Genomic DNA, 27,310 nt, shown 5'->3' on the forward strand with positions numbered 1-27,310 from the left:
CAGTTTTCTCTCTCCTCAGGGTTCAGTGCTGAGATCCCTGTGTTTGTGCAGACTGGAGATTCTGTTCATCTGGATATACAGACACAAGAACTACCAGAGTTTGATGATTTATTCTGGACAAATGATAAATCTGAGAATATAGTTAGATGTATACATGAATCTAAAACAGTAAGACCTCACTCTTCCTACAAGGACAGATTGGATTTCAATGATGAAACCTTCTCTCTCACACTGAAGAACATGCAGAAGACAGACAGTGGACTCTATACAGCAAAAGCAATTGGAGAATCAGAAAAAATTATTCTTACATTCAGAGTATCTGTTATAGGTGAGTGTGATTTTGCTTGGCGTGTTCAGATCATAACACTCACTCATGTTCAGCCTTAAATCATGTGCAAAATTACAGTACAAGAAGTGAAATCAAATGTTTATATATTTTATTTTTATTTTCAAAGCTTCTATTTTTTTAATGATTTTCAGAAAATCCAGACACAATAAACACATCAATAAACAAACCTACATACAAAATAAGTATACATCTCTTACTGCATAAAATGTTGAGAAACATGGCAGAACAAAATGAATACCTTTCCATTACAGCTGAATGCGATTACAGGACCAATATAAATTGAAAAAATTTGATTTGAGAAACTAGGAAACATGCTATGGAGGCAAACAGAGGTAAAGTAAATCCTACTGATCTGCCGAACTGAATTAGACCCCCAGATCCCGTTCCCACAACAGCTTCAGAGAATCATAAACTGAAAAATCAGAATACACCAAAAAGACATAAAACTTTAGCTGAAGAGTTAGCTGAAATAATGAATTCTTCCAGTTCTAATAAGTTTAAGCGGAAACTGTTCTGCCTTAAAAAAAAAAAAAAAAAGTGCCACTTTGTGAAGTGCCAAATTTTGAAGGTATTTGAAAAAAATCTGTAGGGAAAATGTTATACTCAATTCTAATTTGTTCAAATGACTTTAAGGATTCACCAGTCATCAAAAAATCAGACAAACCCTTGGAGCTCCACTCCAACAGACCAGTACTCCAGAGTTGGAAAATCAGGATTCAAAGCCAAGGGAGATCGAGCAGGCAAAACTTGAGGAATATTTAAATATTTTCTCACCTCCAAATGTATTATAAATAAGTACACCATCAATAGGAATTTATCTGGTCTATAATGTTGATAAATGGTAGGGAATCTCGGGTAACAAGATTCAAGGCTAATCCATAAACTACACAACTATAGTTTGGAACCATTGTGATATTGCACTTCTTTAGAGCTGCCTTGTGTACTGCCTCTTTTTGAGAGTTTCAAAGATACCTCACTAGGACACTTCTATGAGGTTTATATCTTTCAAATAAAATACAAATGTGTTAAATATATTAATGTTTTATTCAACATTTACCTGCCACTCCATGATCTGTAAAGTTTCAGTACACAGTTTCAATCATGCCCAGTCATGTTCAGTACATTCTGTAAACAGCTATTAGAATATGACAGCTTACAACACAGTGAGAATGTATGATACTGTTAAAAAACAAATGTGTGTTTCAGACGCTGTGGAGGCTCCTGTCCTGACTGTAAACTCAAACTGGTCCAGCAGTGACTCCTGTACTGTGAACTTCACATGCAGAGCTCATGACCTCATGATTCACTCCAGCTATCAGAACAACAGCTGCTCTCCAGAGGAAGTGACATCACATAAGAACTACACTCTCATCCTGTACTGCAGTGAGGAATCCATCATCTGTAACCATAGCAACCCAGTTAGCAGCAAAAAAGACAGAATAGAGATTAAACAGATCTGTGTTGATAATGAAGGTATCTGGCCAAACACATACACACACACACACACACACACACACACCAAACAACACTTTGTGCAAAAGAACATCTGTCAAATCAAATATCTTATTTTGGTTTACTAAATCTGTAGTTCCTAATGATGTGTTTCTTTTTCCCCGAGGAAGACCAGACTAAGCCACCTTTCCAGATTTGGCCTTATATTTTGATGGGAGTGTGTCTTTTTTTGGCAATTGCAATAATTCTCTACTGCAAGAATAAAAAAGGTACAGTATATGTTGCCTCATTCATAGAAAAACTGATCTCTATTCATCAATTTAATCAAAAAAGGTGGGCTCACACCTTTAAAAACTTTTTTTTTATTTTTATTGATCAACACATTTAAATATAGTTTTTCCAGTTCATAGCTAATTTTTAGATCCCTTATTGGCCTGAAAACAACCTGTTCAGGTTTAAATGTCATAGTGTTTTGCGCATACCTAGGATGAAGACAGAAATTTATTTTTTGCTGGTGCCAAAAAAGAAGGAATAGCAAACGATAATTCAAGAATATTCAGTGTAGCAAAAGAAGATTAAATGCAATACAAAGGATTACTACTGCAGACTTATGTAATAATTATCTTCATTTACCACTGAAATTGTTTACACTACACATGTTGTTTACACTGAGTAAACGAGGAAACATTTTTCTATACAGTCAAGATACAGAGAATCAGTTTAGAACAGTTTGGAATTAACAATCATTATAGAAATCTCTTCTGTGCTTTTAATAAACTGTATGCTAAATATAATTAGCTAAAATTAGCTAGTTTTTTTGAATAAATTAATGATTTCTCAATTTTATACATGTCATTGTTGATATACTGTATTCTAAATCTCATAGGTGCTCAAGAGGCTGATAATACAGTCTATGCTCAAGTTGAGGTAAGCTTCAAATTACTATTCATCAATATGCTCCCACATATCATGGATATACTTTCATGCTGTCTAGTTCTTTTTATTCATGTTAGAAAAAAAAAAAATCCTTTCTGCAATATTTGGTTATTTGTTTGTCTTAATGGTTTGTTTTCCATTTACAGATAAATTAGTGGTTCCCAAACAGAACATATACTATGTCCATATTTCATATATTTCAATATTTGGCTGTGCATAGCAGAAAGTGTTTAGGCACATTTAAATTATAAATAATAATAGTGGTAACACTTTAGTGTAGGGAACACATATTCAAGGATTAGTTCACTTTCAAATTAAAATTTCCTGATAATTTACTCACCCCCGTGTCACCCAAGATGTTCATGTCTTTCTTTCTTCAGTCGAAAAGAAATAAACTAATCCTTTAACTACTTTCCCCTCAATAAACTCCTAATTTACTGCTTATTAGTTAGTTGTTAAATTTATGTATTTGGTAGGATTAAGGGATGCAGAATATGGTCATGCAGAATAAGACATTAATATGTGCTTAATAAGTACTAATAAACAGCCAATATTATAGTAGTAATATATAGTAATATACATGCAGTGCCGTTTCTAGGCATAGGCAAACTAGGCGGTCGCCTAGGGCGCAAACAGCTGGGGGGCGCCAGTGAGTAGAGTATAAACACTAATAAAATAAAAAATAAAAATATATATTATTACCCTTATTATTATTTCGTACTTTTGCCATTTCGAGGCAATATGATTGCTTGCATATTATCTGAGTGATAAGTCTCCTGGTGATAGTGGCCGCTGCTGTTAGGAAGAGAATAAAGAAATGAGATGAAGAAGGCGGCAAGGAACGTCGTCATTTGTGCTTACCTGGATTAAGTGTTTTAGTTTCATCATCATGAAAAGGTCAAAACAATCAGGGGCTCAGTATCATAAAAATAAAAATGAGGATGAGAAAAAGAAAGCGAAATATACAGGTATGTTACTAATTGGTTAATTGTTCTGTCCTACTACAAATTAGTCGCTCCATCATCACGAGCAAAACGTGACATCGCATAGGACAGATAAGTCACGCAGCAGAATCCCAGTAAACACGTTCCCCTAACGTTTCAATATGGTTCCCGTTTGGTTATTTTTGGGGGGAACCAAATAAGAACGTTATGGGAACGTTCTCTATTGGTTATTTATTTGTATTTTTTTGTAACCTAAAGGGAACGTTATTTACATAAAGAAAATTTTGCTGGCTAACGAACAGGGTACGTTAGAATCTTCTGGGAACGTTTTGGGAACCAAAAATTGTTAGCTGGGATATTATAGCATATAATATCAAATAAATGCATTTCTTTATGCTGTAATAGTGCAGTTGAAGTCACAGACAGACAGGCATTGTGATTTGGGCGTGTAGATTATGAGAATCTGTTTGTTTATGCTGGAGTTTTATATTAATGGTGCATGATGATACGTGCACTCAACAAATATTTAGAGAATCACAAGGCAGATGCTACTGTAGGAAGAGAAGAATCAGAGGCAAGCCCCAGTCCTAACTGTAAGTGTTTACAGCTTTAGCTATATAGAATAGTTTCAAAAGGGTTTAAAATGTGGCAATGCCATGTCTGATTGTATGAGCATAAACAGGGATGTTTCCAGGCAGATGTCCTATGCTGACATTATTGACACTTTTGCACCAATTAAGTCTAGGCGTGTCCACTTTTAAAGCTACTGAAAATAGTAAACATATGTCAAGGTCAATTTGTTTTAAGTCCTTGTAGTTGTTTACCAGTTACTTCCTTTGAAAATGGATGTGCACAGTTGTTTTATTGAAAAGAGGGAACAGTGTATTACTGAATAATAATACTTATTACTGAATAATAATAGCTGATAACGTAACATATTGTGGTGTGTGTATGTGTGTGTGTGGGGGGGGGGGGGGTCAATAGGGATCTTGCCTAGGGTGCCAAAAAGGCTAGAAACGGCCCTGTATGCATGCTAGTAAGCAACTAGTTAAAAGACCCTAAAATAAAGTGTCACTATAATGATAATAATAATAAAAAGATTATTGGTGCTTTTTTTATAAATAACACTCTCAGTAAAACTTTGACATTTCTATTCCTGAATTCTAATTTAATCTGAATTAATTAAAATTTACTTTATGGCACAACTATTTTCACCATGCAGTTTCATGGTGAAAATAGTTGTTAATAAAAAAATATATAGTAAAGTGCATAAAAAATACAGTAAAATAAATTTAAAAAAATACATAAAACCAAGAGTGATGGTCATACATATGATGTTCCAGAACGGGTGAGAATAATTATGAAAGTCTTTTATGAAATGCTTGTTCTATAAACTGTAGGTTAGTGAATATTTTTAATTAATTGTCTTTTTTTAGTTCAGTAATTCTTCACCTAAGCAGACTTTTTATATGTATTTCATAAGGTTCAAGAACACACACAAGAGGAAAAGGGAGATAACCTATCCAAGACAATCTACTGCACAGTAGGACAACACAAAAAACCCGCAGTCCCCATCGAAACAGGCCATACAATTTATTCAGCGGTGTGCAAAGAACCAAAACCACCAGCCATTTCATCTGATGAAGCATAAAATGAATGTCTGGCTGTTTGTCGCATTGGGGAAGTTTCACAAGAGCTGATCTCAAAATGGCATAGGCTACTAATCGTGCCATATCTTTATATGGTATAAGAACAGTATGCTATTCTGAAATTCAGCCAAGGCTGTTGTCCAATTAAGATATACATTGGTTTAGTAGTATTGATTTCAAATATTCAAATCCAAACTGTCTTAATTTTATTCTGAATTTGTACATTTTGTTGTACATATAATATAAATATAACCTTAACTGAAGTAATCCATGTGGCAACTAACCCCAGTTTGCCCCACATGAAAATCAGTAGTATAAAACTGCAGATATAATATTGATCGCACTTCCCATGTTATATTTAATGATTATGCATTTCAATTTAAACTGGTATAAAGCCAGACAAGCTATATGCAAATCCAGTAAAATTAGTCACTCCAATCATCTGAATCAGTATGGATGATAAGCAATCCAATAGACATTAAGGGTGGGAATCTTTAGGCACCTCGCAATCCGATCCGATTCTGATTCTGATTCTGAGAGTCATGATCTGATTCCCAAACAATTCTTGATCTACTTTTATTATTATTATTATTATTAATTAGTTTTTTAATCTTTAATTTTATTTTATTACATAATCAAGTACTTTTTAAATAATTACAAGTCAAAATTAAATTAATAAAATTGTATGTTAAGATTTTTAAATATATAAACAGCTTCAAAACATAAAAGTATCCTAAATAATAAAGAGGAACAACAAAATGTTACAAGCAAAAAACAAATACTACTTTCAGTATTTAAGAGTATGAATGTTTTACATTGAAGAGCTGCGAGTTATTTTTCTCTATATCATCTTTACTGTTGTTGAAATATTCAGAATCGATCCAGAATTGTCGGAGAGAGAATCGCAATGCATTGGGTTTTTTTTCTCCCACTCCTAATAGACATGTCTCTGTGGTTTTTACAGTCAAGTCAAGTCAAGTCACCTTTATTTATATAGGGGTACTCAAGTTCAGAGGCCAAGAGGACCGCATTTTAACCAAATGAAACGCGAAGGGCCACAAATTATAACTTGGATCGTAAGACTTTTTTTTAGGCCTACTTAAGACAATATTGTAGTTTTACTGTTTATTTACTAAAAGTGCAGTTTATTAGCTAAGTCTTAATAGTATGGTGTCCTTTTTAAAGTGTCACTTAACATGATAAATGGCATTTAAAAAAAGGATTAATAGCTTGTCTTGCTGTATTTTTAATGTACAAATGCATAAAGAAAAACAAGAACTGATGAAAAGAAATCCTTATTCATTTGAAATGTCTGCATTGTTTTCACAAGAAATTTAAGGTCTGGCTGTTGTTCACTGGCTGATGAGAGTTTGTCCGTCTGACGAAAACATTGCACTTTTTTATAGTCTTTTTATACTGCATTGCACTTTTTTAACACTTTTTATAGCACCCATTTATACTCAGAGAATAAATGTTTTATTATTTGTATTATTATTACCCACATTTTTTTTTAATCTTTTTTATTTTTTTTAATGTCCAATCACAATCTCATATAACCAACATCGTAAACATGATAAATAAGATATTCTCAGTGAGCTCAATGATGTGATGACAGATCTGTAATAGTTGCGCTCTCTGCTTCTGTTTATATAACACATTGACATTAAGAATAAAAGGTTTGTTTTTCATGCTGCTCGGCAACTTACACACTGCAAGGTTTGAGGAATGTCAACTGCATTTCATCATGGAAAAATAAGGTTACTTTGTTTTTTACTTGCGCGCACAGTCTCGAGCCTTTGATGGCGTTCACGAACACAAGTGCTCGACACATGCGCACTAGAGAGAATCATGCTTGTCTAGTCTTTTTCGCTCAAATAGTTACAATAAACTGCCTTTGTACTTGTTTAAAATTAGAGTTGCTGGTATCTTTTAATCCCCTCAAACGAGCGCTCTTCAACACGGTCGGCAATTGTGTTTTTTATTACTCTTGTTCTGTCTTCTCCGTTTCTTTTCAGACTGAAACAACAGCCCGTTTCAGTGCTGACACCTTGTGGACAAACTAAATTAGTGCAAAAACTATGTGCCTTCAGTTTATATTGTTCTTTGCGGTTAGAAAAACTGTGCTGCGCGCGTACACTATACGGGTTCTCTGCTGATGATTACAGCGTCACGCGCACTGTATGCCTACCCTAGTGTACGTGTAAAAAAACGAAGTAATATTCACGCTAATTTTGAACGCAAATTATAATAAAACTACATTTATATATGTAGCATGATGCGGGCCACAAATGTAATGCTGACGGGCCGCCTGTTGAGTACCCCTGATTAATATAGCGCTTTTTACAATGCAGATTGTGTCAAAGCAGCTTTACATTGATAACTGGTACATAATTTTGGCTGCACAGCAGCTGCACTACAGCAAAGTCCATCTTTAATCTTTACTGAAAGTCAGACTTTCAGTGAAATCACTCCCCTACAATGATCATACATGGATCATGAATCACATCATAGGACAATTTGAAAGGAATGCGAAAATATTATTTGCAACTTAAAACTAATGCTTATCTAAAGTATTTAAGGCCCTTTTCATTTTTAGAATTTATTTCTACAAAATGTGTAGCCTTCTAACCTTTAAAACTGTTTATTTGTGTGAACTATTGTTTTAAACCAAATGTAAAATGTTTTGTAGAGCTGAAACTAAAACCAACTAAACTAAACACTTAAATAATGTTGTAATCAATTAATAATTTAATATTTTTGTAGAAATTATAATATGGTATAATACTGGATTGCAGAAATGCTACACAGAACAAACTGTCATATTACTCTTAGAAAAAAAAATTGTAAATCAAATCATTTTTGTGCTGCAGGGGCTCCTGCTGAATAATTTATTTAATGGATCATTTTTTTTTTTTTTTGCCAGCATGGTTTGAAGCTGATTTTTGCAAAGTTTGGTGAAGGTGATCTGGTGGCCATGTTTTTTTAAAGTATCCATCAGTAGTCATATTACATCTTCTAAATGTCCTGAGGTCTGTGCAAAATCCCCAGAGTTAAATCAACTCTGCTCAGATTACATATGGTCCCTCTCTATATAGTGTTAAAGTAACATTGAAGCAGAGTTAAAGTTAGTGAGATAATTAAGTGATTAATTAAGTTATGATTGAGCATTAGTGATGAACACCTGCTGTTAACAAGCAGAATCACCGAAGAGAAACACTACAAATGACTTCCAGCCACAGTCTTAGATGAAATCAACTGAAGAGAAAAGACATTAAATCTCTTAGGATCTGATTAAACAACTCCACAAACAGCATATTAACTCATTAACTTTAACTCTGCTTCAGTGTTATTTTAACTCTATGTAGAGAGGGACCATATGTTCTCTGAGCAGAGTTGATTTAACTCTGGGGATTTTGCTGTGTGTGTATTAAGCTTTGTTAAGGAAGGATGTTGTGTTCAGGAAAAATCAGTTAGTGAAAAGATGCCATGCTGTTGAATTCACTAATAATTTTGCAATGCTTCAACAAATAAAAATTTGTTAAAGTACACACTATTACAATGTAGAGGTAGAAAGTCTGTGAACTTTGCTGAGTACAAACTTATTGAAGCTTGCTGTTGGGGAAAACAGTACTATTTGATGAACATTACTGCAGATCTGTCAAAATGTGTGTAAGAGGTGAAGGCAACTCTTTCGACAAAGGTTTTCAATTCTCTGATTGGTGAATTTTCTTTACATCATTATGGATAATGTATTTTTTCTTCATAAAATCTGCTGTTAAATGTTTATATTACAGTATTGCTTAATTCAATATGAAAAAAAAAAATGGCTGTAATTGGCCACCAGATGGAGACATATTTAAGGACTACTAAAGTATAGGGAGGGAAAATACATTGATTCTCTATTTGCCATATATAATCTGGATCAATCTTGATATTATCTCTCTCAAAACAATTCTGATCTTAGTTTAAACAGCAGATGGTTCTCTAGGCCAATTTTTAACCACAGTAATGCATAACCGAGTCATGTAAGTGGTTAAAAATACTTGCATCTTGGCTCAGAATGCTTTTATGACGCAAGATTAATGTAAACACAGCTCACTGCAAACACCCTTGTAATTCACTTCAACCTTTTTAAACTTTATGAATGATTATTTTAGGTTTAAGTTGTGTGTGTAGAGGAACTGGAATCAAGCAGAGTAACATTACGGGTGATTCAAAAGTACGTATAGTGCCATCTGCTGTTAAAAACTAAGCTCAGAATCGATTCGAGAGAGAATCACGATACATTCGGAAAATATCAGAATCGTTCCAGATTCATTGTATTGCAAATTGATAATCTATTGTTCCAGCCCTACTACAGTATGGCTCTGTTTCCACCTGGTTAAAATGCGATTTTTGGTGATTCAGTTTACAATGTCAGTGTTAAATACAGGTGGAAAAGGGTGAAAACAAACAAAATTTTGAAAATTAACTGAGATCAGCTGCTTTGAAGCATCAGAATGAAAACAATGTAATCTGAAAATACAAGAACAGTGTATCTGACCAAATGTAAAAACACTGTGTCTGACCACATGAGATGATCTATCCTCGATACATATGTCAGTCTTGTATGCTGAAATTATCGGAGCCCCAGACAGAATGCCAAATACGCATACTCTTTTACTCTATCTACTTAACTCTATCTAACTATTAAATCTAATTATTTGTATGTGTGAACTCATGAAAATATTTCACTTTTTATAAAATAGATAGACATCATTCCTGACTATAGGCTAGAACGCTAAAGGTCATAGGTTTGATTCACAGGGAATTCATGATCTGACAGAATGTACAGAATACCTTCAGTGCCATCGCAATGTAAGTCACTTTGGATAAAAGCTTGTGCCAAATGCATAAATGTAAATGTACTGTTCAAAATAAAAGACAAAATGTCGTGGCTCTTTGTAGTTGTGAAACATTAGTGGGAAGTGAGTTCAACTTGACTCACACCCACTAAAAGCCACAAAATATGTCACATATTTTGGCAGCTTTTAGTGGGTGTGAGTCAGTGCACAAAAAAGACCCAGCCAATTCTGAGTAATTATGAATACATTATTAATTATTAATACATTAGTACATTATTAAACATCTGTTTTATCTTTGTATTTAAATGACTGAGGTCAGTTTTTTTGATCACTTTGTTTTTATAATTTGAAACGGCACATTTCACCACTTCAGTTCTGAGAAACAAATCTAGCATCATTTGTTTGCATATGCTGCTTGATTTGCAATTTTATTTTAAATCTTTACATGCTTTAATATGACCATTACATATGTTATGTGTTACTTTCTGTTTTTGTATTTGGGTTTTGAGGATATTCCCATTTCTTATGCATCTATTCTGATCAACTTTTATTTCATTACTGTATGCACTCAGACATGCTGCTGAATAGGAAGTGCTGGAGTTTCAGCTGACTGAGCACCGGAAATGTAGCTGCTTTTGTAATGCTTGTGTTTCCTTCACAGACTGAGCTGTGACTAGTTCTTTCGTGTGGCACATCTCACCATTTTCAGTCAGCAGAATTTTCTCTTTTAGCCTGTTGTAACTTCTGTTTTTTATATGTATCTTGATGTCAATATCAGAATGTGCTGTTAAATGTGCAAAATATCAGAAAGTGTATTTTGCTGAATTCGTAAGTGGTTTATTGCAACGCTTTACCTGTGAGAAAGGAAGTGGTGCAACTCATTATATGCAAGTTTGTTTTGTTACACACTATTAAAAACCTTTTAAGTAACACACTGACACACACACACATTTAACTCGCACTGAAAGTAAAACATTATTAAATGCCCATGAAAAGGATGCAATGATACAGAAATTGCAAAATTAAGATTTCATCACTGGATAAGAAACACTCATTGACTGACTAAGAATTAAGGTGAAGAATTAAGTGTGAAACCATGTGCCACCATTTTCCAGATCTGCAACCTATTGGAGTCTCCAGGTGTCAGGTTCTCAGATACTTTGCTAAGATAAAGAATCCTGAAACATGACCTCCACTTTATAAGAATCACTAGCTGAAGTGTTGTGAAATACATGATGAAAACTGATTTTTAAAAATGGTTTTACAGATATGTTGAGAGTGACTCTTGAGGGAACAGCACCACTTCCTCTTGTACCACTATTTGCTGAATTTATCTTCCAGAATCTGGCAGCACATTTTGGGAGTTCATTTCAAGTCCATTTCCTACCCTGAAAGGTCCATCTTGCTCATTGTTAGTAGCAGCTCACAGCATGACTTCCTCACCACCGCCGCTGTTGTCTGACTTGAACTGGTACCTCTTTCACACTGTCACTCTCAAACTATCTGTCCATAAACCTTTTTCAAAAATCAGTCTTCATGTATTTCACAACACTTGTGATTCTTATTAGGTGGGGGTCATGTTATAGGATTCCTTGCCTTGGCAGAATCTTTGAGAAGACTCCAGCAGTTCTGGGAAATGGTGGCACTGGAGACTAAGAACTAAGGCGAAGAATTAAGTGTGAAACCACCAGAAATTCTTTAATGTATTTTGCAGTTATCGTGCATCTTCTAATAATGAGTCAGCATTCTGACATAGAACCTGGAAGCGCTGAACGTAACCAATGTGGGAGAAAACACACTGCAAAGTTTCTGGAACGATATCCACTAAATTTGTGTATTTGAGTGATTATTACTGTCATGCATGATTTTACTTCTTTCCCATAAAAAAAGAGTCTCATTTGATTGGGTGGACCAGCCTTAAGTAAGCCAGTGCAACCATGGCCCTGAACCTCTGAGCAGGTTCATGACTAGATTCCCCAACCCCTCCCCTTCGACAGCCCTGCTTCTTTTAGGCAGGAACTAGTGACTTCCCTTCAACAAGCCACAGCAGACATTTTGAGTTATATTTTAGTTTTTAATCTTTTTAGTTTGTGACAATGGGAGTACATCACCAACTTATAGTATTTCTTTTTCTTCTGACCTTTAAAACAGGTAAAAAAAAAAGTTCATTATATAACTGTTGATTGATTATTAAAGAAAGACACTAGCACTTATCAACACCCTGCAATAAAACAATAAAGCTCACTAATCTGGGGAGAACATCTCGAAGTAAAGGGCAAAGACACCACCTTGCCCAAACTTCTCTCCTCGCTTAGCTATGCGGCCCTCTCTTTCTACTCCCTCTCCTTTCCCCTTGACTCAAGTCACTGAAATTTCACAAAGAATGTCCATAGGCCTATACCACATATGATGCATCTTGTGAATCTGTTGATATTACAATATGATTAGATGCTAATTAGAAACAGAGTCTAAATTTAATAATCATTTGAAATTGTAGTCAGATTAAGCAAGGAACTAGAATAAAATTGGAACTAAATTCTAATAAATAAGTGAACTTTACAGAAGCGCAAGTAAAAGACCTACAAGCATTATACCTTCGCCCATGCCATTGGATTCCATCATTGGGCCAATGGGTGATCCTTACAATTTTATAAAATGTACAGTATACCTTAAATGCATTGTAAGTCACTTTGGATGAAAACTTCTGGCAAATGCATAAATGTAAATATATTATTCCAAATCCAAGACAAAATGTTGTGGCACTTTGTGGTTCTTAAATGTTAGTGGGTATTGAAGGCAACTGAAGACTAAAAACTACCAAAATACCTGACTTGTCAGGGTTCTGCCACTTCTGTCTAATTTATTTCTTGGTTTTGTGACCGAGTTCTGACACTCCCGTTTTTGTCCCGTCTTTGTGTGAACGTACGGTCTCCAGTGTTCTTGAGCCGTGCGCTCTCTCGTCTGCGTGTCTTGTTTCATGTTGGGAGCGTGGCGTTCGGATCCCTGCACTCATGTCTAATTCAGTTTCGGTTTCGTGTCGGGATTCAGACACTCGCGCCCCATGTCCTGTCTTTATTTTGAGCGCACGTTTGAGTGTACTTCTACTTGCCTTGCGCTCTTGTCTCATGTTTTGTGAGCGCATAGTTGCTTGTGTTTCATTTTATACTTTGTTTATTGCTCTATTGCTTAAAAATGTAGAACCTCTGATGTCAAACAGGAACTGGGTTTTCCTTGTTGTCTGTGGTCAAGTTGAGCTTTCTTTCTACTAGCCATTTCTACTTGAAGTCTTTCCACCCATGTATGCTGATGTCTTTCATCAAAATTTCAATGCTGATCCAACATTAAACATTGATATGTCAGTCTCAACCAAAATGATGGTTTGGATCAAAACTCAACATTGTATCAATGTCACCACGCTATGTAGATAACAATCCCGCACTAGTTTTGAACATATTGTAATTGTTTCATATTTTTAGCTGAAAGGACATAAAGAAGTGAGTTGCAGTCATCAGGGTGAGATGTGACAAAAATAGTTTCAGTATCAGAGATATTACGTAGGTGGAAAAAAGCTGTCTTTACCACTTTACCAATGTGATCATTAAATGAAAGAGTGGAATCTAGCAGAACACAAAGATTTCAAACTGTCGTAGAGGGTGTTATCCAGTCACCATTCAAATCTATCAGTTGACACAATAGATTTAGAGCCAATCAGTATTACCTCCCTTTTACCCGAGTTAAATTTAAGGTGGTTTGCTTCCAGCCAAAGCTTGAGTTCCTTGATGCAAGCTGTTAATGTAGGCTGAGGAAACACTGAGGTGGGAGGTGTGCTAAAATAAATCTGAATGTCATCAGCATAACAGTGGTAACTAAACCCTATAGCATCTGATTATTTGTTCAATTGGTAACATGTAAATTGTGAAAAGAAATGGGCCCAAGACAGAACTTTGAGGCACACCAGAACTGATAGATTTGTGTGCTTCTGGAATACAACAAATTGTTTCCTCACTGTCAAATAAGAGGAAAACCAGTCAAAGGCTGTAATTCCAATTGCTAAAAGAAGTATTCATGACAGAGGTATCTCATGACCAACAGTGTCAAAAGATGAGCTGAGCTTTAACAGACGGAGATTGCAAAGAGTACCAGAATCAGAAGCTAGGAGTAGATCAAAATAGAAGAAATACTTGCATCACCAACATTAAGAATTTCTTCTGCACTGGAAAGACTGAAACAGACAGAATGGGGGAAATCATTGATTGCAGCAGAGAATGACAAAGGATCAACTAACTTCTATTCATGATAATAAATCAAGGATTTCAAATCATACTTTAGAATGTAAAAATTACAAGAAAATTCAATCATTTTATGTTTTTTTTTTTTTTTTTTTTTTTTTTTTGTGTGTGTGTGTGTGTGTGTGTGTGCGTGTGTGTGTGTGTGTGTGTGTGTGTGTGTGACATATCTCATTGTTTCCAAGCAACATATTAGAGTCACAACATGTCATAACTTGTAGGTGAATTAATAGTACATAAAAAAAAAATATTGTCAATCTGAGCAAATGTAAAACAAAAAAAACAATGTACGTACACAGAGGAGATGATCTACCCTTAAAACACATATCAGGCTTGTATGCTGAAAGTGTTTGGGCTTTTAAGCCACGCTCGATGTCTTAATTTCACTGTATTAGATAACAGAATACCAAAAAATGGCATCTATTTTAAAGAAAAAAACTAGCTCTCTTTCCAAGCAAAAATGTCATTTATTTATTTATTTATTACAAAATACACAGCAACCCTGTATTCAAACAGTAGAGCTTGGCAACTCTAAGTTCATGGGTTTGATTACCAGGGAATCCATGATCTGATCAAAAGTATTGTACAGTATACCTTCAATGCAATGTAAGCTGCTTTGGATAAAAATGCATACATGTAAATATACTGTTTAAAATACAAGATAAGATGTTGTGGCACTTTGGTTGGGAAATGTTTGTGGTAAGTGATGGCAAATATGGCCACTAAATGCCACCAAAATACCTGACTGGAGTTTAGTTAGTTCTACTTAGTTTGACATTTTGTTGTTTTGTTATTTTTTGTGGCTTATATTTTTTACATACTGTAGACAATATGACCATAACGCATGTGTTAGTTTCCCGAGTTTTGTTACTTTCTTTTTTGGTTGTAATCTAAATAAGGTTTCAGGATATTCCCATTTCTCATCCTTCCTTAAAATGACTATAAAATCCTGTGTCATTTGAGGTCTGGCATGAAGCTAATAAAATCTTGGTAATACATATGTAACTGTCATTTATTTATTTGTCAAAAGACTAAAGGACTGTATTTTGTGTGTGCTAAGCCAGAAAAAAAGGGGTGGGGGTGGGCCGGGGTTGTTGGGGGACACTTGCCGGAAAGTTTGGTTCTTTTTTTGACGCTTATGTTTCCTCTACAGGCTGAAATGAACTGTGTGAATAGTTCTTTCATGTGACACATCTCACTGTTTCCAAGCAACAGAGTTTCCTCTTTTTAGCATGTTGTCAATCCAACATGACCAACATGTTATAAGTGGTTTATTGCAGCATAGATGTGAGAAATGATGTAGTGCAAAGCTAAATTGTGATGATTTGTTAGATGTGAGACTGTCTACAAAGTTTGCGTTACATTTTTTTAAAACCTTTTGAGTAATGGAAATGGCGCATGCAAACGTGTTTGTTGGATGAGAACAAAAAATGTGTTTCTGCACTTAACTTGTGTTTCTGAGTTTGTTTCCGTCATTTTGTCTTTATGGTTTTTTTTTTTTTTGTTGTTGTTGTTGTTGTTGTTGTTGTTTGTTTGTTTGTTTTTTTTTGTTTTTTTTTGCACTATGGCTTTTTTCTGTTTAAATTGTATAACCTCTGTTGTCATACAGGAACTGGGTTCTTCTTGTCAGCGTGGCAGTTTAGCTTCCAGGAAGTCAACGCAACGACAGTCATTTTGAGTTCTGTTTTAAGTTTTTCATTTGTGATAATGGCAATAAATCACCCACTCTTGTTGCTTATTTTTCTTCTTGCCTTCAAAACAGGTAAAAAAACATGTTTATTATATAACTGACTGATTATGAATGGCTATTGTGACAGTGATGTAATTTGTTGGCATGTTTCCTATAAAGTGTAACTTGTACAAAATCATTTAAACTTATTTTTTTAAATCTTATATTTTTAGAGTATTTATTATTATTATTATTTACTTTTAGATGAATAATTTGTAAAATAAATAAATAATAATAAAAAATCTGAAAGAACCTCAACATTTTGGTTCTTGTTTTTAGGTTATTTGGAAATGCTTCATATTGTATGATATCTAAGCATTGTATTGCCTGCCCTAGTGAAAAAAAAAAAAAAAAGTATGCTAAGTATACTTGCACTAATTTTCAGTATATTTCAATTGTGTTAATGATTAGTTAACTTAAAGTTTGCTATTTTGAAACAACTAATTTTGTACCAAGTATATTTTAGTTGTAATTAAGTTGTATAAAAACACAACTTTAAGTATATTTAGTGTACTTTTGTGTGCTGAATTGGAACAACTTCAAGTATACTTAGTACACTTTAAGTATATGCCTGTGTAGGGACTAATTACATGCTTGATTAGTAATGTTAAAGTGTACTTAATTTGTGTTATAAGTATACTTTATTTGTGTTATAAGTTCACATTATTTGTGTTATAAGTTCACTTTATTTGTGTTATAAATATACTTTGTGTTATAAGTATATTTTATTTGTGTTATAAGTATACTTTATTTGTGATTTCTTCCAAACACACAAGCAATATACAATGAATATATTATTTTACAGGTAATAGTATATACTGAATGCTCAGTATACCTTTGGCTTATTCCAAATACTAAAAATTACACACTTTGCAGTCAATAACAATACACTTTGTTCTTACTTATACTTTGTATAATATAGTCAACATTTGAAGTGGATCAAAACCTTTAATCAAAGTTGTTCTAAAACCTTCTTCTTAGGACAACTTTGCTGAACTTTTATGATACACTTCAAATGTTGACTACTGTACTTTGAATTACATAATCTCACACAATACAGTATTATAATTGTGCTACCATTTAAATACCATTTAACAAATTACTTAGGTGACATTTTCCCAAAGTTGAATGCATTTGTTTTCAAGGCCATTTAAATAAATAAAATGTAACAACATCACTAATGAAGAGATATTTCATTAACAAATCCAATGGTTTTTATTTAAAATTAACATAGATTCAGCTAAACTTACCACGTTTTTCATTAAAGAAAAAAAAAAAAAAATTGGACCAATGGTGACCCTCAATACACAAATACAAATTACACATTATATTCCATTTTCTGATGAGCTTCTCATTATTGTGTCTGGTGGCTGCGCTTACACTCGTTAAAAACAGCATCTGTTAACAGAATATACAAAAGATATTAAGTCAGACAGCATGTTCAACTTTATATTCACGTTTACAATAGTCTGTCTAAATCCCACATTGAACTAATACTATTTTTGAACAGTAAATGAGGATTAGCAGCAGGGAACTGTATCAGTATGGCATGTCGATGTTAGTGATGGGAAGTTCGGATCATTTTACCAACTCGGACTTTTGAGTCTCGTTCAGCAAAATGAACAAATCTTTTTGAGTCATTTCATTCATTTCATTCATTTTAGCAAAATGTAATTAAAATGTTATGTGTTACTTCCCCAACACATCTACTACTTACGCAAACGTTGATCACACTAGCCTACAAACAATACAAAACTACAATGCTATAAGATACAGAAAATATTAATTCATTCTTTACCTGGGTCTTCAGTTTGATAAGCTCACCTCACCTCTTGTCTGACAAGTCTTCGGGTTTAAGTCATACCTTAATCACGTGGCAGACCCATATGCTAAACCAATGCAGTCTGAGCCGGAAAGAGAATTGATTAGTTCATTTCATGAGTCTTGCGGGTTTTGAGTCGTTCCTTAATCATGTGACAGACCCATACGCTATTTCTGACATTTCTGTCACTATGTTTTTGTTATTGTTTCTTGAGGATCTGTGGTGTGTTATTATTTTATAAATAAATAAAACCCTGTTATAAATAAAATATTGATTAATTTGTCTTTTTGACTGTCTATCTATAAATAAACACTAGGCTATATAATAATATATTAACTGAAGCCTACAATACAAAGTATTTATAGCCTAGTTTGTTCATTTTTACTTTTACTTTTTGAGTTTGCTGGTATAATAATTGCTTTTCCTAAAGGACATAATGACATAAATGAAAAGCAAATAACATTTTGAATTTGAATTATTAACAAACAGACAGAAAAAAAATCTCTTCTTTATTAAAGTGATTTCGCCATCATATGGACAAAATTTCAAGCATAACCAACTCTTTATTACCACATTCAGTGTTACGGAAAAGTACCATCATGACAGAAATTAAAAGCAACAATTTGAGACCAGAAATGCATCACGCAACTGTAAGAGTAAATAATAATCATAATAAAAAATAATAATAATAATTACTATACACCCATTTGTAAGGAAGGTTGTAAATTAACTAGCCAATGTTGTCACGTCACAGGACAAAAAAATGAACAACCCGAAGACCCGAAAGATGAACTAATCAATTCTCTTTCCGGCTCAGACTGCATTGGTTTAGCATATGGGTCTGTCACATGATTAACCTCTTGAGCACTGGCCACACCCTAGGACCCACCGGTGGGTCCGCGGGGGGTCATGATATTATTTTTTAAAAATCTATAAACTGTGAAGCACAAAACTAGTCATACATGGTATTTTTTGAAAGCGTAGAACCTCTGCTTTCTTGCAAGTCCCATGATATTTGCATTAATTTTACATAAAAGAAAATAATAAGGTCTAAATTCGTTCTTCCGCAACAACGCCCCCTTGAGAAAATCAGATGAATAATGTTCATATTTCATATTTCTAGCACACAAACTCACCAAACCTAGACAAGTCACACATCAAATGAAAGCTCTCACTCTCAGGAATGTTACTGTGTACTTTATTTCACAGATCTTATACATTATAGTGACATAACAAAGAATAATTTTCAAAAGAATCACGAAAACTGAAATGACTCCTGTGAACAAGCAAACTTATGCATCATTTCTGCGCTGATAACTACATCTGTGCTCACATACTAGCCTAAAATATCCTATATCAGCTTTTACTTTAGGTTGTTTTCTTCAAAATGAGACCATTCTCGTGTGTCTGTGAGCATGCATGGCTAAACGGCACTATAATATGTCTCAGATGCGCAGATCAAAACACGCGATGCAACGTAAAACATTTATGACCAGTATTTGACTCTCTTTGATTTCTGTCGACTTGCAATGACGTCATCACGCAGTGCGTCCTATGTCATGAAAGCTGACGACCTCCCCTCTCCATAGACACATCGATCAAGCTTCTAGACCATTCAGAGCCCGAGTTTTTCCTTTCCAAAGTTGAGGAGGTGGGACTAAAGAACACGAATCGCGTGTGCGCCATCAAACGGGATTTGATTGGAAGTTGGTTTGTGATTTTGGATGGCGTTTTTAGCGAATTATTGCGTGCTTTTATTATCTTGCACTTGTGTTAAACTTCTGAGAGTTTTCTGTAAAATAAGACCATTTTTATCAATTTATTCCAAAGTATGTGGGTAGGGCTGTCTTTTAAGTTCAGGTATGCCTACTGGTTTCAGAAATCAAAAATGGTGACTGTAAAAGTACACTTGGAGAGTCTAACGCCTCCTTTCGATTAAAGCTAAATAACATTTGCTTAGAAGATGTTATCAAAAAAATTCTTTTTTCTCCTGTTTATTGCCACCCAGTGGAATCAAAAGAGATTGTCTGAAGCGACATAGACCAAACATGTCCTAAATTACAGACTCTTAAATAAAAACTTAATAAAAAAAATAATAAAAATCTGACTTTTTGTTAGTGTTTATCACAGTATTGTAAACATATAAAATCCAAAATATGCAATATTTTACCCATGTTTTAAAATTCAGAGAGTTTTCTGTAAAATGAGACCATTTTTATCTATTTATTCCAAAGTATGCGAGTAGGGCTCTCTTTTAAATTCTGGTATGCCTAATTCTGTAAAAAATTCAAAATATGCTGCAGAGCTGAACGACTCAAAAATCCAAAAGACACATGAGATGACTAATCAATTCTCTTTCCAGCTCAGACTGCATTGACTGAAACAGGTGAACTACTACTAGCAGTACAGAACTTATAGAATATTGCGCATACGCGACTGAATGACTCATTAAAGATTCGTTCAAAATGAACAAATCGTTCAAGAATGACACATCATTAGTCGATGTTGTTTTCAGTACATAGACAAGCATACAACACTTTATGAATTAATATCGTACAGAATACGGGCGATTTGACCAATCATATGAACGGGGCGTTTTGGTGCTGCATACAAACATGTGCCATAAACCATACACAAACTCAAAAAGGAGATATCAAGCTGACATCTCGCTTTCTGTTTGTTAAAGAAAAAAAAAGTTTGGTAATGTTAACTGGTAGACTACAACTTAACGTTACCTCCAAATAGCAGCACTTTTCTCCGGTTCTTTCAGGATCACGTAGGCCATTAAATTCCCGGTTGTCGTCACCATCAAGGTCAGTCTGCGATGTCACTTGATTGAACTGGTCAGAATTCCCATGATTGAGCGATGTATTGCGCTTTCAGTGTTTTATTAAATAAATTATACACTGCAACATTATACTTTACCTGAAATCCCAGAGTGACTGAGCGAGGGGGATTCAGACGAGTACAGTGACGTCAGCAGCTCTGATTGGATGAAGGCAGTGAGCAACAAAGTCTGATTGGTCACAGACGAAGTTGAAGAGACATTTGAATTCCGATAAGTCTCAAGTTCAACCACTCTTAAAGGGGCTCTATGTAGGAATGACACCCAGTGTTCAAAATAGGTACTGCAGTCCAAATTCAAAATATTGTTTGGCCCGCCCCCTAGTTCAAAGACGCGGGTTGCCAGCAACAATAGGTAGCGCAAATCCCAATGAAAGCTGAGGAGACTTAAACACTGTAAGAAGATGAGTTGAATTATCTCTGTTTTAATATGCTGTTGTTCATAGAGATATTTAGATGGATTCAGAGGCTTTTTAGGTCAGGTAGAATCTGCGATTCTCTGACCCAGTTTGTTTGTTGGTTTCCATGGTTGCAATACGCTGTGTTTTCCGCCAACACATAAGCATTACTTTAATAAGAGTTAAGAGAGATATATTTAATACATATTTAATCAAAACCTATGTGAATAAAATAAAGTAATACAAAATAAAATAAAGTACCATATGTGAATAAAATAAACAACTATTTGTTATGCTTAACCAATTTAAATAATTGCATCATTCAATACTATAGAATTAACAATAGACTATATCGTCGCTGCCCGATGAAACTCACGTATGTCCAAAACGGTTACTTTTCAGGAAGTGAAAAAAACACCGTATTTCAAAAGCAGTTGAATGTAGCGTTGTCATACTTGGTACGGCATCTTTACATGTAACCATATTCTTGCCAGTGTAATGATATAATCCACATTTGACCAAAATTGAGTTTAAATGGACATATGTGCATATTTTACAGTAACGGTGGTCGATACGCGTTCTTCCGATCATTAATTAGAATGGCCAAGTCGCGTTTCATATTGACAGATGAATACGTTCAGTTTATTAAATAGCCTACGTCTTAGTTTATTAAATACGCTTAGTTTATTTAATATTAATTATAAATTTATTAAATGTCTCTTGCAAACTATGAAGGGACAATGAATCAATACACTGACATGGTAATGCTAGACAGATACTTTGTTTGCACAGTCCTACCGTAATTTTGTCACTCCTAGACGTACGTCTGGCGTCAGGGGGGAAACGTTTACTTCGATAAAGGAAAGTCATTGTCTCACCAGGCTATGTTTATTTGGCAATGTAACCTCACAGTGTTATTCGGCTATCCAGTGCTGAGCTTCGATGAAACTTCACGAGACCGGCGAGATGCTTCCACAGGGCGGGAGATACGCGGCGTGATTGACAGCTTTGACACCAAATGGATATACGTGAAAATCAGATGACATGATATGTGAAGCATACTGTATACGGAAATGAACCTGGACATTCAATCCGTCTAAAAATCTCAAAATCGGCAAAATGGACATACGTGTTTTTCATCGGACAGCGACGATATAAAAATTGAATAAATAAATACATAAATATATTTACTTACCAATAATAAAAATGTTGTTAAGTGTTTTACTTAAATAAGAAATGTTTGTAGATATTATGTCATTTAGGTGTGGTTTCACTGTTTGGATGGTGTTACTGCAAACAATGTCAAATATTTTAGCCAAAATCTTTGTTCACAACACTCTATAAAATTACTCGAGTTTATTAGCAATTTCTTATCCTACTCCCCTCTGGGTTACAGCAGCTGAGTTAACGCAGGTGTATTCAATATAACCAATACATTGTCATCTCGCTGTAATGAACAATGTATTCAATATGACCACTTAAGTTGTGATAGTGAGAGACTGCATCTGTTCACACTGATTTCAATAGCAGATATCTTATTATAATGTCCATTGGTATCGATCTTAATATTTTTCTGAAAACATGTTTTAAGTTATGATATACCACCACTGGCACGCCATCGGGACCGTGGTCATCGTGGCCCTGAGGGGTGTGGCCCCCGCTGCGGCAGGCGTCCCTTATTTTTCTGTAGTGAAGGTGGCAACCCTAATGGTCATTCACACCTTGAACTCAGTCATGGAGGGCTGAGGTGAACAAAGGCAACTCGTGATGAGATTAGCCTATCATCAATGGGTTGTTGATGTCATCTCTACTGTCCTCCACCTTTGGCAGTTCTGATTACAATAGTCATTTAGTTTAGGGTGTTGAGTGTCCTATCATACTCTTTTGTATTAATCAAAGTGGGACAAAAGAATGTCTGTTTTGAAGCTGTGGTGCCGTCACGTCTGCTGTTCACTACAACAGTCACAAACAATGAGCTAATTTAGGCTAATTTGTAATATATATGTAAAGAAGCAGTGAGGTGTTTTTAATCAATTCAAATTGTTAAATTGATAAGATGCCTTTAAGAAATGCCTTTATTAACAAAAAAAAAAAAACTGTTTCTCTCCTCAGGGTTCAGTGCTAAGATCTCTGTGTTTGTGCAGACTGGAGATTCTGTTCAACTGGATATACAGACACATGAACTACCTTTCTTGTACTGGGAGAAAGACAATTCAACAAAAATAGTTACTTATATAAGTCAAATAAAAGAAGCAATATATGACACTTCTTACAAGAAGAGAGTGAATTTCAACACTGAAACCTTCTCTCTCACACTGAAGAACATGCAGAAGACAGACAGTGGACTCTACAGAGCAAGAGCAGTAGGAGATACATATGTTGCTGTATACAGATTATCTGTTATAGGTGAGTGTAATTTAAGAGTGTTGCTTGGTGTGTCCAGTTCACAATCATTTATGTTCACCAAGTTGTGGATTAAAATTATATATCTTTTTAAATATAAGTAATGTTATATAATGTTTCATACATACAGTGTGTACAGAATTATTAGGCAAGTTGATTTTCTGATCATATTTTTTTCCCAAGCACATTTTACCAATTCCAATCCACATCAATCTTAATAACTACTATTAATATTGTTTTTAATCATTTATAAGTGATATATAATTGTTCATGAAGGCTGGAAATGAAAAATGCCTTATATTTAGGTGTGCAGAATTATTAGGCAGGTTTTCTTTTACAGGCAAAATGAGCCAAAAAAGAGATTTAACTCAGACTGAAAAGTCAAAAATTATTAAATACTCATGAGAAGGACGCAATACTAATGCAATATTAGAAATTGCAAAGTTAAAGCATGACCAAGGGACAGCAAAATGCTCATTGGGTCAGCGGGGTCAGACAAAAACAGGTGGAAAAGAAAAGACACATGTTAACTGCAAAATAATTAAGAATTAAGGTGAAGAATTAAGTGTGAAACCATCAGGAACCCTTTAGTCTCCAGCGCCACCATTTTCCAGAACTGCAACCTACCTGGAGTCTCCAGAAGTGCAAGGTGTTAGGATCTCAGAGACTTAGGTTAGCTAAAGAATCCTAAAAAATGACCCGCACTTGATAAGAATCACAAGCTGAAGTGTTATAAAATACATGAAGATAGATGAAGATTTTTATAGGCCTTATAGACAGACAGCTTGAGAGTGACTCCTGATGGACCAGCACCACATCCTCTTGTACCACTGTTTGAAGAATTTATCCAGAATCTGGCAGTAAGGTGTTTGAGTTCACTTTTAGTCCATCTCTTATCCTGAAATGTCTGTCTTGCAGAGATGGACTAAAAATGATCTTCCAAAACTTACTGCCAGATTCTGGAAGATAAATTCTTCAAACAGTGGTACAAGAGGATGTGGTGCTGGTCCTTCAGGAGTCACTCTCAAGCTGTCTGTTTATAAGGCCTATAAAAACCCAGTCTTCATGTATTTTATAACACTTCAGCTTGTGATTCTTATCAAGTGCGGGTCATTTTTTAGGATTCTTTAGCTAACCTAAGTCTCTGAGATCCTGAGACCTTGCACTTCTGGAGACTCCAGGTAGGTTGCAGTTCTGGAAAATGGTGGCGCTGGAGACTAAAGGGTTCCTGATGGTTTCACACTTAATTCTTAATTATTTTGCAGTTAACATGTGTCTTTTCTTTTCCACCTGTTTTTGTCTGACCCCGCTGACCCAATGAGCATTTTACTGTCCCTTGGTCATGCTTTAACTTTGCAATTTCTAGTATTGCATTAGTATTGCGTCCTTCTCATGAGTATTTAATAATTTTTGACTTTTCAGTCTGAGTTAAATCTCTTTTTTGGCTCATTTTGCCTGTAAAAGAAAACCTGCCTAATAATTCTGCACACCTGAATATAAGGCATTTTTCATTTCCAGCCTTCATGAACAATTATATATCACTTATAAATGATTAAAAACAATATTAATAGTAGTTATTAAGATTGATGTGGATTGGAATTGGTAAAATGTGCTTGGAAAAAAAAATATGATCAGAAAATCAACTTGCCTAATAATTCTGTACACAGTGTATAACAAATTTTGTGTCATCAAATGATTTGCCATTTGTGCAAATTGTGCAAAGTTGAATTATAATGTACTACACAAATGGTGCAAAGAAATATGGTTAAACAGATTATTGGTTATAGTCTAGCCATTGCCTTTTTGTAAAAAGGTAAAAAAAAATAAAAATGTTCTGTTCAATCACACTACTGTGGTTGAACAAAAATGCACCTTTAAAAATACAAACAGATGAAACATAGCAAATAAACACAGGGGCTGCATCTGGAAACTTAAACATGCTGCCTTTGCAGAATGCATTCTAAGGTAGGAAGGCATCAAGGCATGTCCAATCCAATGTTAGCTTCACTTCCTGTATCATGAGACGCCTTCATCTAATCGATTTTTGAAGACTGCATAGATGTACCCTAGTGAAAAATTAATATAAATGTATTTGAAATACATTTATTTTATGCTAAGTATACTACAAAGGCATTTACATATTTATGTACTTAATATAAATACCCTGAAATTGTACTTTTAGTATTAAAAGTATACTAAAGTATTCTAAAGTTTAGTATACTAAATTGGTATACTTAAAGTCTGCTAAATTGGAACAAGTATTTTTGTATTGAGGTCCAACTAAAGATGTACTTTCTGACTGTGCTAAAATGAAACTATTCCAAGTATACTTTAGGTACACTTTAAATATCTTGCATTGAAATTATACAGTGAACATATTATCCTTACTAATAGTGATATTAAACACATTTTAGGCTTAATATTAAGAAATATGCATTGTGCAATAAAGAAGAACTCCAAATAAAGTTTAATTATATTTATGTCTGTATGTCAGTAAATATATTAATGGCTTTGTAGTTAGTATGAAATAATGTAGGCCTATTTTAAATACATTTTGGTAGTTTTTTTTTTCACTAGGGCAGACTCTGCATCTAGAAACTCGTTGTAGCTAAAGACACAAATCTCACCATGTATTTCAAATCTGAGAATGATGAAATTATTTTTAGATGATGATGTTTTTTTTAGATGAGACATTCTTTTTGTGCAAACCAAAGAAAATGTGAGATATGAAGTGAAACATCTAGTTTGTTTCTGCTAACAGATATAAAGGCAGAATTTTCAAACTTTTGCCTACAGCTCAAATGTTACAATGAGCAATTTGCAAATAAAATTATTTAATTTGTTAAATATTTAAGTATTTAAGTACTACTTCAGTAATTTATTTTTGTTGAATCCTCTTTTGATCCTCTTTTTGTACAATTCAATTAACTGTATTTAAGTTCTACTTGTTGAGTGTAAAAATAGTATTGCCCTAGATAAAAGTTTACAGGAAATGTGTTTTGAGTTGCAAAAAAATAATCTTGAAGTAAGTTTTATAATTATGACCTTTACCTTTTCAATATTTTGCCCACACTTTGAAAATCAGGTTGGCTATTGTTTGATTCACTTCAAATTTATTTCTATAGCACTTTTCACAATTTTGCATGGTTGCAAAGTAAATATACATATAGAAAGTAGTTACAAAAGTAAATATTTGAAATTATGATAAATAAAGAAAACAACATATAGTCAGTTTGAAATTGTGAAAGAAATTCACGTATCTGATCAGAAGTTTTATTACTTTTGTGTATTTCTAATGCATTCCAATGTACCTAAGTGTAATAAAATTTACCCATTAATGCTACTTTAATGGCCCGTTGCACATTGAAATGTGGACTTATGCTGTTTGGGCTGTCCAAATATTATGAATTATTAAACAAATTATTAAATGGTCCTCAAAATTACACAAAAAGTTAAAAGGTCAAATAAATTCAGAAACGTTAACTGCATGAAAAGTAAATCATTTTAATTTTTGTGTAACATTTCAATACGCAGTGTAATGCGAGACCACCAATTCATTTCATTGCGTTTTAAGTCAGGTGCAGTTGTGGTGCATTGAGAGTTAAAGCGCACAGAGACAATCAGCAGAGAAATGTTACAGATAGTTTTATTCCA

The 27,310-nt window shown here is 34.2% G+C and overlaps 1 protein-coding gene across 11 annotated transcripts in view; it reads left to right on the forward strand.

Moving 5' to 3' along the window:
* LOC125249974 (CD48 antigen-like) overlaps window positions 1-27,310 on the forward strand; it is a 104,983-nt gene that overhangs the window by 59,731 nt on the left and 17,942 nt on the right. Inside the window, exons 2-6 of one of the 11 annotated variants that reach the window (XM_048162242.1) lie at window positions 20-328; window positions 1,556-1,822; window positions 1,972-2,070; window positions 2,688-2,728; window positions 5,165-7,895. The exons of 3 other annotated variants lie outside the window; for them this stretch is intronic. In XM_048162242.1, the coding sequence (XP_048018199.1) occupies window positions 20-328; window positions 1,556-1,822; window positions 1,972-2,070; window positions 2,688-2,728; window positions 5,165-5,332 (884 nt within the window). In that variant the 3' untranslated portion in view covers window positions 5,333-7,895. Of the gene's footprint in view, window positions 1-19; window positions 329-1,555; window positions 1,823-1,971; window positions 2,071-2,687; window positions 2,729-5,164; window positions 7,896-15,627; window positions 16,223-23,365; window positions 23,660-27,310 lie in introns of those variants that run through there. 7 more of the 11 variants (XM_048162244.1, XM_048162235.1, XM_048162241.1 and 4 more) reach the window with 7 other exon arrangements.

The sequence above is a fragment of the Megalobrama amblycephala genome, linkage group LG17, assembly GCF_018812025.1.
Source record: "Megalobrama amblycephala isolate DHTTF-2021 linkage group LG17, ASM1881202v1, whole genome shotgun sequence".
Classification (NCBI taxonomy): domain Eukaryota; kingdom Metazoa; phylum Chordata; class Actinopteri; order Cypriniformes; family Xenocyprididae; genus Megalobrama; species Megalobrama amblycephala.